This window comes from Poecilia mexicana, unplaced genomic scaffold (genome assembly GCF_051168715.1).
Source record: "Poecilia mexicana isolate PSO_F unplaced genomic scaffold, ASM5116871v1 scaffold_14, whole genome shotgun sequence".
Taxonomy (NCBI): domain Eukaryota; kingdom Metazoa; phylum Chordata; class Actinopteri; order Cyprinodontiformes; family Poeciliidae; genus Poecilia; species Poecilia mexicana.
Window position 1 is genome coordinate 24,999,650 of NW_028263383.1, and position 12,813 is coordinate 25,012,462.

The 12,813-nt window shown below is 44.5% G+C and overlaps 3 protein-coding genes across 4 annotated transcripts; 1 reads left to right on the forward strand and 2 right to left on the reverse strand.

Annotated features, from left to right (window-relative positions):
• Nucleotides 1-92: 92 nt before the first annotated feature.
• LOC106927732 (P2Y purinoceptor 3) lies at nt 93-4,666 on the forward strand. The gene is made up of 2 exons (XM_015003487.2): nt 93-946; nt 3,094-4,666. The coding sequence occupies exons 1-2, from the start codon at nt 498-500 to the stop codon at nt 3,989-3,991; spliced, it is 1,347 nt and encodes a 448-aa protein (XP_014858973.2). The 5' UTR covers nt 93-497; the 3' UTR covers nt 3,992-4,666.
• Nucleotides 4,667-5,045: 379 nt separating this feature from the next.
• On the reverse strand, nt 5,046-9,888 carry unm_sa30652 (un-named sa30652). 2 transcript variants are annotated; one of them, XM_015003505.2, is made up of 9 exons: nt 9,252-9,888; nt 8,024-8,259; nt 7,810-7,948; nt 7,594-7,736; nt 6,935-6,987; nt 6,734-6,858; nt 6,494-6,601; nt 6,171-6,380; nt 5,046-6,104 (listed from the first exon to the last, which is right to left on the reverse strand). In XM_015003505.2, the coding sequence occupies exons 2-9, from the start codon at nt 8,224-8,226 to the stop codon at nt 5,793-5,795; spliced, it is 1,293 nt and encodes a 430-aa protein (XP_014858991.2). In that variant the 5' UTR covers nt 8,227-8,259; nt 9,252-9,888; the 3' UTR covers nt 5,046-5,792. The 2 variants fall into 2 exon arrangements, with proteins under 2 accessions (XP_014858991.2, XP_014858990.2); XM_015003504.2 differs by having other exon boundaries at nt 8,024-8,263.
• A 148-nt stretch (nt 9,889-10,036) lies between these two features.
• Nucleotides 10,037-12,000, reverse strand: med31 (mediator complex subunit 31). Its single transcript, XM_015003507.2, has 4 exons — nt 11,831-12,000; nt 11,431-11,505; nt 10,959-11,055; nt 10,037-10,422 (listed from the first exon to the last, which is right to left on the reverse strand). The coding sequence occupies exons 1-4, from the start codon at nt 11,838-11,840 to the stop codon at nt 10,209-10,211; spliced, it is 396 nt and encodes a 131-aa protein (XP_014858993.1). The 5' UTR covers nt 11,841-12,000; the 3' UTR covers nt 10,037-10,208.
• Between the last annotated feature and the right edge of the window lie 813 nt (nt 12,001-12,813).

A 12,813-nucleotide genomic window follows, 5' to 3' on the forward strand; every position in this document is an offset into this window, starting at 1 on the left:
ACATGAGCACAGAATCAGTTCCATGGCGGCTCAAAGGAATTTGAGACTTGTTCACAGAAATGAGAAACTGCCTGGTTGATACAATCATTGGCAGATTGAACAGAAAGTCTAGAAAATTTCAACCTGGTCTGAGAAATGCACCAAAATCTGGGAGGGCTTTCTGTCTGTCAGCATTTAACCTGGTTCTGGATGTAACCCTGGACTGGTTCTGGACGTAACCCTGACCCAGACTCTCCAGCAGCTGGAACCGACCTGCTGAACGGGGAGGAGAGGCTTCCGGAAAACTGCGTTAATCATTCAGGAGCTAATGGAGCGGGACACAGCCTTCATCAGCAGAACACGGCGGCAGGACGCACAACAAGCTGCAACCACTAATGAGGCTGTTTCTGTGTCCAACAGGTACCGACAGATAGGCAGATAAATAGATAGATGGAACTTGGCTTCTACAATGCCAGTGGATTCAGATTGGGTTGACCTTTAACCCTCAGAGGTTCGTGATGGGTCTGGACCGGGTCTCTACCACCACTCCACACATCAGCTACCTGGGTGCGGTGAGCCTCAACACCTCCACTCCTTATGCCTCCTCCACCTCCTCCACCCTGCCTCCGTCTTCCTGCAGCATCGATGAATCCTACAAGTACGTCTTCCTGCCCGTCTGCTACTCCCTGACCTTTCTGTTCAGCCTGGTGCTGAACTCGGTGGTTCTGGTGCGGTCGTGCCGGCCCCATGGTGGCGGCGGGCGGCGCTGGAACACCTCTCTGATCTACATGGTGAACCTGGCCACCACAGACCTGATGTACGGCCTGTCGCTGCCCTTCCTGGTGGCGAGCTACGTGCTGAGGGACCACTGGGTGTTCGGGGACTTCATGTGCCGCCTCGTACGATTCCTCTTCTACTTCAACCTCTACTGCTCCATCTTCTTCCTCACCTGCATCTCTGTGCACAGGTAGGATGCTCTATGTCATGAAGCCATGGATTCCAGTCAGGGGCAAAACAGTTTTCTGATGTGAATGCAGACACATTTTAGCCCCTGTGTGCCTCTGCTACTCATCAGCACAAGCAAATGTTAAGTACAGAAATGTTGACTAGACGTAATTTTTCCACCATGACTATGGCACCCTTTTAGTTCAGTGCCCCTAAGCATAGCATATTTAGCGTTCCCACTTTTTGCACCACTGGCTCCATCAATAAAGCCTCAGATAAACCAAAATTTAGGAAAACTTTCAGGGTTTAATTGTAAGCATTGAAAGTTCCTTTGAATGCTTTGAAGTATTTCTGTTTCTCTCTGAATTATTCCTATTCATTCAGGTGATTTAACAAGCTCCGCCTCCTTCCTCCCAGGAAGGTACACCTGCCCATGTTCATGGACAGTTTGTGTAAATTCCTGGTATTGTTAATTTTTGATTATTTTTACCTTTGAACTAACTGTAAGTCACTAGTGGACAGTAGCTGTGAAACGTCTGAGGGTCTATGGACCTCTGAGCCAATCAGAGGCCTTGAAGCCAGGGGAACCTTGGCCCATTTAACCAGTTGAGTTTAGTATTAAGGCAGAAAAACTGCTGAACAACCTGAACTCATTTTCTGAAGGATTCTAGAAAGCTGCGTGGAAAATGTTCTGGATGTGTTTTCTTTTCTTTTTTGCAAATCTTCTGACTTGAGGAACCCTTTGTTATTTGTTGGGTTCTGGTATTCTGGGTCGGTTCAGTCGACAGCGTGATGCTCGTCAGCCACTGACTTCCTGTGGATTTCCTTCCACTCTGTGATTTTCCAAAGTGTTTTCCTCCGTTGGAAGCTTAATGACGGTTTAGTCACACACCGTTAACTCTGACAGTGCGTGACCCCGTTGGACGGACCAGGGGGTCAATGAGCCCGGGTCTGTCAATAGAACTGCTGAACCTGACAGTCAGTTTTAATGAAAGAAGCTGGAAATCTTGATGAAAATCTAGAAATATTTCATATTCAATTTGTTCTGCAGTATTTGTTTGGTTTCCATCCATAATAATTATCATCCATCCATTACCAAGAAGTTAGACAACAGAAAACAGAAAACTCTGCAGTAAACTGTAAGTTATACTTCCTGAAGTTCTGAAGAGTCCAAATGGAGACAGTTGGACTCTGAAGAACCTCTGAATCTGTCCATGATCCCTTGTAATGTTTATGGGGTTCATGGACATATTATAAGGTGTAGCTATGGAGTCATTTGCTTTTATTCACATGATGAGGTCCTGCTGGTAGTTATGGTGGTTACAATGTTTAGATCTGGTCCCATAACTGGTAAGAGGTGGAATACTGTGGACCTTTGCCTAATTACAGATTGTTGAGGTCCAACTGGCTGCAGCCCAAGCGCTTCTGCGGTAGTACCAGACAGTTTCTGTTGTTCAGATTAATGCATATTAAGGTATACCTGGTGTTTAAACCGTTAAAATAGGCAGTACAAGCATTTTTAGAGGTGGTTTGGAGCACTCATGGATTTCAGCTGTTTACAGGCAGTTATGGTCCCTAATTCCCACAAATACCAGGGGTGCACTACTTTCCCTACAGACCATGTTGAGTCTCTGCAAACAGCTGAGAAGTTCCAGTATCTTGGTGTCTTTTATTTGAAGAGAAGGAGGATAGAGCGAGAGATTAATAAAGACATCATGTCTGCACAGACATGAATGTTGAATGTTGATTCAAGACCTTGATGATTTCTGATAGTGTGTGGTGTGGACAGATTATAAAGTGTAGTTATGGAGTGTGTGTTGGGCTTTACAGGCAGGTATTGGAGCACCTGAAGGTCAACAGACATTCAGGTCTGTTGAATGTTTGCAGACCTTCAGCAGACCTGAAGGTCCTTTCGGACCTCATTAGTTTGGATGTTTTGATGTTTTTGTGTCAGACACCACTTATTGGAATTTAACAGGGTCACATTGTGGGCCTAAGTAGTGTTGAGGGGTCCTGTCTTGGTTTGGTGTAAACAGACATTGCATTGGTCCATTGCTGAAATCATTGATTACTTGAGCGCAGACTAAATAGTATTCGTCTGTCATCAGCATTTAGTCCCTGGTGGAGTTAGAACGAGGTCATGTAAACCAACTCTTGATGTGTCTGCAGGTACCTGGGGATCTGCCATCCAATGAGGACCATCACTCTGGAGAGCAAGCGGGTGGTGAAGGCGACGTGTGCTTCGGTGTGGGTGGTGGTCTTCGTTCTCACCTGTCCTATTTTCAGGTTTGCCCAGACAGGAGACGTTACTAGAAGAGGTTCTGGAGCTGTTGGACCTGAGGGGACGAGGTTTGGAGACAACAGGACTGAGGAGAAGTATGTGAACTGTTGGGACGACGCTATCGATAAGGACTTTCCTGAATATGTCCCATATGGCATTGTCCTTCACCTGCTGGGCTTCTTCGTCCCCTTTGTCATCATCGCTTGGTGCTACTCTCAGGTGGTCCGGACAATATTTCAGAGCCTACGGTCTCCACCCAGTTCAATAGAGGGCGGTGAGGATGGAGCAGTTGGGGACGGAGCAGTTGAAGGAGGTCGAGATCGGGAGAGAACTTCAGTCTCCATCTCTGGATCACAGTACTCCCACTACATCCGGAGGCGGCGCAAATCCATTAAAACCATTGTAACCATCACGCTGCTGTTTGCGCTCTGCTTCCTGCCCTTCCATGTGACCCGGACGTTGTTCCTGCTCCTGCGGCGGGGGCAGCTCGGCGGCTGCAACGCCATGAAGGCCGTCTCCATCTGCTACAAGGTCACCAGGCCTCTGGCCTCCTGCAACGCCTGGCTCAACGCACTGCTCTACTTCCTGACGGGAGATAAGGGTGCCCCCTGCTGCTGGCCAGCGGAACGCACAGTGCACCAGGACAGAAGAAATGGCTCCCTCTGGTGGCCATTAACAATACTGAGGAAGGAAGGAGGCGGAGAGGACGACCAGGAGGCGGCCGAGAAGGTAGCAAGGGAGCTGCAGATGGAGAATGAATCCAAGTCTTCACGGATCATCTTCTAGGACTTTTGAAGATGATCCGGGATCATCTTCAAAGATGATCCGTGCTTATCTTCATGTCAACGGGTTGAGCAACAACGGATTGAGTAACAACCCGTTGACATGTTGCCCTGAACCTCCTCAGTGACTCCTGAGTGTTGATCTGATACAACTTTATCAACAGACCAAGTTTCAGTCGTCTGGTGCAGAGTCCTGATGGCGACCCAGTTCTTTGGTTCTGGTGTGATGAAACAGAGACAGATCCGGAGATGGTTTCCTGGGTCCTCCTGCTCTACAGAAATTACATGTTTCCTCAGTTGTTATGTTTAACAGCTTCCATTGATCATAAGTAACCTGAACATGTCCCATGAAGCATTGCTCCTGGCAGGAAGCTGGTGGGATCATGGATTGGACTTTCATTGTTCTAGATTCTAGAAGATGCTGCATCTGATAGACCCGTCAACCTCCACGTTTATCTTCACCAATGTGAGATTAGGATTGGGAGACTGGGATTAAAGGTGGATTACAAACATTTTAACCCAACCTTCCCTCAGAAGCTGTGAGTGAGCCACTCCAAGTCGGACCGGCTGTGGTTCTGGTGTCCCTGTTGTTTTAATCTCAGGTGGTTTCTCCTTTCGGACCTCATTAGTTTGGATGTTTTGATGTTTTTGTGTCAGAATTAAAGTGTTTGTGACTCCAGCTTTTGTCCATCCTTCGTGATACCAAGAAGATCTGTTTTCTCACACAGATCAATAATCGGGTCATCTCTGTTTAGATTGAACCTCCTTTAAGAATTTTAGATGTGTTTTAATTGAAACATGAACCACATGGCAACAATCAGCCAATCATGACCGTTCTCCAGATTTTCTGTGTAGATCCTGGCACGAAGAGTTTACCTGTTATTAGTTTACTCATTTATTATAAATCTGCCATTAATCATTCAATATTAATAAAAGAACATGAATTAATAATGAATTTATGTTAATTTATTGTGAGTTAAAAGTTGCAATCTGAAGCTGATGGTGAAATAAAAATAAAACAATTAGTAGATAAAATATAAAATAAATTCATCTGCATGGCCGATTTTACACAATAAACTTTATTTATGCCATCAAAACAGATTAATGGAAATCATTTTATATAGTGATGATAATGATGTAATACTGAGATAATTATGATGATAATCAGTGTTCAAAGTGTAACATGAGCTAAAGAAGTGTTTTCCACAGTGGAGACCGCAGCCACCTGGGGCGCTAGACGGCCTCAGAAAAATGGATCATAGATTGAATCTTAAACGTCAGAAATTTTTAATCATAATTTTTTAGATGATAAAAAAATATGACCTAATCTGTTTTCAAATCATAATTCTATAAGTTTTTAAAACATTATTGAAATGTTATTTGTCATGCTCATCTCACTGATTCATTAAGGTGCTTTGCTGCTTAAGCTAGCATAGCAGCAAAATGGAAAAGTTTCTAACCAGAAACAAACTGAAGGAACAGTCCAGCAGCCGATTCCTTCAGGAAACTGCTGCAGAGAAACCCTAATAACCTAATAATTTATTACAAATTAATGTAGTAATTACCGAATAGTAACTAAAAATGAGAAAAAACATCCCGCAAGTCGATGTTTCTTGACATGTTTTGGGTTTCTGTTTGGGGAAACAGAAACCCAAACAGTTTCTGAGTTCCCAGCCCAGGACTGGGAACTCCTGAGCTAAAGAATCACAGAGGTAGTTCCAGGTCATAACCAGCAGATGGCGTCAGAGTTACAGACAAGATAGAGAGGTTCTCTGGGTCTCAGTAGAACCAAATGGACCTCCTCATCAGCCTATCTGCTCCCACCGGGTGGTGCTCACCAGCCTGTAGTTGAACTCCCGGTAGTTTTCTGGGTGAACCTGTCTCTGCCTCCAGACCTCCTCGTAGAGGCTGCGGACTGCCGGCTGGAGCGGCGGGAAGCCGGCGGAACCAGCCAGCGAATCGCAGTATTCCCATTGGTCCTGGTCCAACTTTAGCAAGTGGTGGCGCTGGACCCCGGCCTCCAGTTTCCTCTGCTGCTCCCTCTGCACCGCTTCCTCCATCTGCTCCTGAGGCGGCACGGCAACCGATCCGTCCAGCACCGCCAGAGCGAACTGGACCTGAGGAGAGCAGAACCGTCTGAGACCGCTCCCCAAGGTTTTTCACTGGTGGATGCTACGGCTCACCTGGCAGTCGAAGTTGGGGAAAGGGCAGATGATCTTACAGATGCCAATGAAGATCAGTGAAGGGAAAGCGGGAGGCATCATGTAGCGGTACAGAGGGGACACCACATGGTTCTGGATCTCCAGACCCAGCCGGGCCGAGTCCAGGAACGGGTAGCTGAAGTTGTACCCAGTGCAGAAAATCAAAACATCAGCCTGACACACAGAGCCGTCCTGAGGGGAACATTTGAACCAATCATAGGGAGGTTTCACTTCAACATGAAACATTCTAAGGTTCTGGAACCAGAAACGGAGCCAAAGTGATTGGTTCTGCAGGACGGGCTCACCTGAAGGCGGATGGTTCCGTCGTCCTGGACCGCCACCACGCAGCTCGCCTGCTGGATCCCAGGAGGAAGAGGAACGATCAACGGAGGGTTCCGGTGACTCAGAGTCACCTGCAGAGAAAACACTTTCTCATTGGTTGATTTGGACTCTGAAGTCATCGGACAGGAACAAGGAGGACACGTTTAGCTCTGGAGAACTCCGAGTTAAAAATGGTTTATGGTTTTAATGAACTCTGATGATACCTTGGCTCCAACCTTGACCAACTCAATGGAAATATCCAGTCCGGAAGCTTTTGCTCCCAGAACCACCACCGTTTGACCCGAGAACGGCTCAGCGAAGCGGTACGAGTGACTGTGGAGAACCGTTCCTGCAAACACACAGTGTTTATCGAAAGTCTTTACTCTGTTTGACATGACATTCCCTGACTCAGAGAAACAAGGTACCTTTAAAGTTCTGTATCCCTGGGATGTTTGGGATGTGAGGGTCCGAGTAATGCCTGAGGACACAGACATTCAACCTTTGAGACCTTACGTCGAAGCAACAGTGATTCCCAGTGGCAAGAGGTGGAATAACATTCTGTTTTTAAGCCCTACAAGGAATTACAAGAAACATCAGGTGTCCCTGTAATTCTGTGGTTAGAAAATGATAATCTGAAATGTTCCACCAACACAGTATTTAGTGGAAGATAATGCTAAATTATTAAATCAACACAGTATTTAGCAAAAGCTAATGCTAAGTGACACAATGTATCATGGGAAGGTGGAGAGTAAAAACCGTCAGTGTCAGTGACCCTCATCACTGACATTGATAAGGAACAGAATCGAGGATAGGGTGAGAGACTCATGTCATGTTTATGGCCTCTATAGTGACTTCTATTACCCAGCGCCACCTTCGCATCACTGCTTGAGGCAAATTCATGACGACGGTCCAAAGCGCTCAACGTTAGACTGGATCAGCCAGAGAGACCCGGCAGAACCAACAGAGGTGAACCGAACTGACTGGGTTTGTTGAAGCTAACAGAGTTTATAGCCAATATGAAAACATGCTTCTGATTTTTCACTTCATTATCATGTAGATACCATGGTAGCAACCTGCTACGCACCCTGAACAGATGAACACTGCATCAAATGTCTCCGTTTTCCGATGACCCGTTGGGTCTGATGATGTTACTTCCCATGTGACCTTGCTCTCCCCGTTCTCTGTTGTCATGGAAACTGGCGTGACGTTTTCCACCGCTGTGTCAAACTGGTGATGAAGGATAAATCGGTTATCTTGACTGGGATGGTTACCGGACTCCGGGATCAGCGGGAAAACTCACCCGGATGTGAGGCCGGATCCGGAAGTTCTCACAGTACCTCTCCAGGTACTGCTGGACCTCCTGGTGGGACAGGAAGCTGCTCAGCTCAGGGTCAAAGGGGAAGTCAGGGAACATCATCACCTCTTTGGGCAGGTTGGTTCTGTTTGGACAGAGAACTTGGTCACAACTCATGAGGAGTCAGATGCTCCCCCTTCTGGCGGACAGGTGACCCTACCTGAGGTCCCTGTACATGCTGCTGAGCACCGGCCTCCCGTTGGGGTACGTCCCGATTCGCTCCTCGTAGCACCAGGTCCCGCCCACATTCCCACTGAGCTCAAACACCACTGGTGGGGCAAAGCTGGTGGGGCGGGACAGGATGTGGCGAGCCGCACAGAGTCCGGCCGCCCCCGCTCCAACCACCGCTACTCGCTGCAGCATCCTGTGGTTCTGGTCCAGAGGGAGGGGCTGGACCTTCCTGGACAGAAACATTCCCACATTAAAGATCCGGGATGGGTCCACAACACCGCCGTTGCCATGGAGCCTTATTCTGGGATGTTATCTTGTCTTTGATCCTCACAGGTTCAAATATGTACATACACCCCTACTGATTATTGTATATATACAGTGGTGGGCACTGCTAACCTAAAAGCTAGCTGTGCTAGCTGTAAAGCACTAATCATGAACATTAGTTCTGCTAATGCTAAATGGTTTAACCAGCATATTAGGCATAAGCTAATGCTAAAGTGCCAAATCAGCATATTTAGTATAAGCTACTGAAGCGCTAAAGCAGCATGATGTTTAGTGTAATACTAATGCTAACATGCTATACCAGCATGATATTTCGTATAAGCTAATGCTAAGACACTATGACAACATAATTTTAGTGTAAGCTAAGGCTAATGCTAAACCGCTACACCAACATAATATTTAGCGGAAGCTAACACATCAGGGGTGGGGGGGGTGGAGTTTTGCTTTTGGATTGTTGTTGTACAAGAATATATATATATATTTTTTAAATATATTAAGTAAGGTTATTTTATTTGGAATGGAAAAGTGTGACATTAGTGATACAGAACTTTTATTCGTTGTTAACGTTTTTTTATTACTCAACAGGACATTGGTTGGTCACATAACTGCACTCATCTGACTGGACCCAGTTTGGACTTTGTCCTCGGGAAGACAAGACCGAGGAAACCACGGGGTCACTGATTCACAGAACCGATCAACTTTAATCCACATAACACGAATCAGCAGAAAAACAGAACCAGAACATCTAAAAACAGAATCAGAGCTGCGCCAAAATCTGCCCAAAAACAACTTGGGACCCTTCTAACTTTCTAACTAGCCTGTAACTATCCTATAGCCTATAGCCTGATAACAGTGGTGCGCTGAGCGCTTTAAAGCATCTATAATCGGTAATTAGAGTCATGTTGATCAGTACGATCGATAAAATCATCCGGTACCGAGTGTAATGTCCAGCTTGGTTCCCTGCTGCTCTACGGAGCTGAAGACGGAAGGCGCGTTTCTACCGGGGCGCGATTCAATTCACAACACCGGAAGATTGCTAACGGAAACTGGATGAGTGTTACAGAGAGAATGGTTCACCGTGTTCCCGAAGTAACAGAGGAACTTCCGCTCTGAACCCTTCACAATAAAGGTCCCAACAAAACACACATTTACTGTTACTGATCACATTTCAAAAAGACATTTTACTTTATTGTTTTTCACTTTTTAAATTATGTTTTGAATGTTACGGAATATAATAAGCTTTGTTCCTTTTATATTGTCCAAAATGAAGTAATCAACTAAAAACGTATGTTTGTTCTTTTTGCAATATCTCATGATTCTGAGCTAAAATATTTTCCCTGCAGGGATTATTACTAAGGTATCCTCCAGTATAACCATTTTATTCTTCTAGAACAGTACCTCATTATGGCAGCATGTAGGAGCACATCTGCCACATTGGTTCTGATTTGTTCTTTTCTAAACATGAGTTAATTTTCTGATTGAGGCGTTTTTAATGTTTGGTCATTTATCCTGTGTGGTTCTGGATCAGATGGAAAGATTTCTGATCTTACCTCTTTAAGATTATTTCACTCTGAAGATATTCGGATGATTTGAGTTATGACAACATTTTATTTCTGTTTGGGATGATAAAGTCTCAAACTGAATCTTTGCTCTCAGCAGACAGAAGCTGAGAGTTGGTCTGACCGTGTTTCCAGCGCTGCAGCATCTCCAGGAAACAAACTGAACCCAAACTTTTTATTAGAAAAGAAGAAGAAGAAGAAAGGCAGCATAAACAGGTAGTAAACACAAACTGTTGCAACAGGCCAGGAAACCTTCAGCTAGCTGCAGCTCTGTCCCAATCAAGTCTCCAGCCGGTTCTGATCCGGTCAGTGTCCGTCCACAGAGAGTGTCCATCATTTGGCGGCGGCGTTGCCGTGCTGCGGCGGCTGCTGTGGCGCCTGCTGCTGCTCGGCCAGCGCCTGCTGCAGCCGCGTGCGTTTCCTGGAGTAATGCTGCCAGTGCAGCAGCTGCTGTTCATCGATGAACTTGGCGCACTGAGCATTGACCAGCTCCTTCCTGAAGTGTTCGTACTGCAGCAGCTCCAGCATGTGGAGGCAGTGGGGGTACCTGCAGGGGGAGGGAGAGAGTGAGCACCTAGACCTTCCACTGAGAGGTAGAGAAGAAGAAGAACTAGAGAAACTAGAAGAACTACACCAACTAAGTGAAGAACTATGAAGAATCACTAGATAAAGAACTACAAAAATAGAAAAATACCTAGATATTGAAGAATGAAGGAGGAGGAAGAATGAAGTAAAGTAGAAGTAGAGGAAGAAGAGTTGTGTGAGTCCATCAGAGTCCATAAACTCCCATGAGGGTTGGACTGGGTTCAGGTTCTACCCTCTGACCCAAACCGGGTCGTCCAGAACCTCTCTGGATGATTTCTAAACTAGAATCCGGATCAGGCCTAATTCTGGCTTTCCAGAACCAACATTTAAACTCATAATCTGAACTGGTTCAGTAAAACTGCAGATTGAATTGGATCTAAAACTTGAACAGGTCTGAAGAACCTTCCTAGAGTTCTGACCCGGTTTGGATCGGAGGTCATGGTTCCACTATGTAGTTGATGAAACAATTGGACCTGGGTCAGAGGTTCTGGAGCTTACTTGAGGAACTTGGCGTATTCGGGTTCCTTCCAGTACAGCAGGTACTTGAGGTAGTTGATGAAGGGTCGATCTCTCAGGAACCCTCTCTGGGCCAGGACTGCAATACAAACACATGAACTGGGTCAGCCGCAGACAGACGGGTTCTACAGCAGAACCGTCTCCACAAACCCCATGCTCTCTGTGTTATGTGGCTCCAGTTAGAAGAGAACAGAACCTACGTGGTTCTGACTCAGAAAGGATCAAACACTGACTAAAGGTTACTGCAGGTCAGTCTTGTGAAACCCAAACGGTTTTGACTTGGATTCTGCAGGAACTGGAACTCATCCGGATCATATTAAAAGTTTTTGATTCTCTTCCAGATGAACCAGTTTGGGTTTGGTTCCGGTTCCGCTCAGAATAAACCAATATTTTGGTTAAAACGGTAAAATGCTCCTTTATTGCGCCTCTTGTGGACTGAAACCGGGTCACTTACAGTTCAGGTAGTTCGGGTTGGCCAGACACTGGACGAACTCCAGTTCGGACTGGAACCGGTTCTTAGCCTGGTCGTCTGGAGGACAGAACAGAACAGAACAGAACAGAACCTGACTCAGCAACGAGCACAGCAACAACCAGTAAATTATGTATTTAACAGTCAGTTCCTGCTTTCTTCACCAGACTCCATTTAAAAAAAACATCATTTTAAGGTTGGTTTGTTTTTATTCTACATAAAACTCATCTAGCTAACTAAAAACACTGAATAATACAACTTTACAGATTTCCTTAACCACCGGCGCAACATATTTTAACCTTTCACTGATTTTAATAATGATGAAATTATCTAAACAATTAGCTTCTTAGCCTGCTCTCAAAAGAAGATAACAACGTCCACTAACCAGTTTCCATGGCAACACGGATTCTCCGACCAGATTACGAAGATAAAAAAAAAAGTAATCTCACCAAAAAGATGCTAAGAGACTTTAATACTCAGAGAGTTGATCTTTGTTGGGGTTAGCTGTCCGCCATCAAACATTCATCGATATAACCGTCGTGTATCCACGACTTTTTATTTCAATTTACGGCTTGTGTTGTTCAGTATCTGGACACCAGATGGAGACATTTAACAGCCACAGAGAGCTGAACTGGGATGAGAAAAAGAAAGCAAGTAAGGACTGAAGTTAAAGAACTTTCTGAATGTGTTTTCTCAGTCAGTGTTTTTTTAATGAAAATATTAAAATATTATGGCCACCTATCTAATGATGTGTTTGTCCCACTTTTGCTGCCCCGACCCATTGAGAAATGGATTCCTCCAGACCTCTGAAGGTGTTGTGGTATTGGGTATTAAGACTTGTGGAGCACATCCTTGAAAAGTTTAAAATCCACTTGTAAAAGTATAGTATAAGACTAATTGAAAACAGCATGTTTAACCACCTTTTTCTATACCAAACTGAAATAGGTGGTACACTCAAATAACACATCCTAGATCTGAATGAATGAAATATTCTCATTGAATACTTTGTTCTGTACAAAGTTGAATGTGCTGACAACAAAATCACACAAAAATCATCAATGGAAATCAAATTTATTAACCAATGGAGGCCTGGATTTGGAGCCACACACAAAATTAAAGTGAAATGTTCCCTTTATTTTTTTGAGCAGTATATATATATATCACCATATATATATATATATATATACATATATATATATATATATATATACATATATATATATATATATATATATATATATATATATATATATATATATATATATATATATATATATATATATATATATATATATATATATATATATATATATATATATATATATCCTAGAAGACATTGAGTCTTAACCAGTGCTGAGCAGATATTAG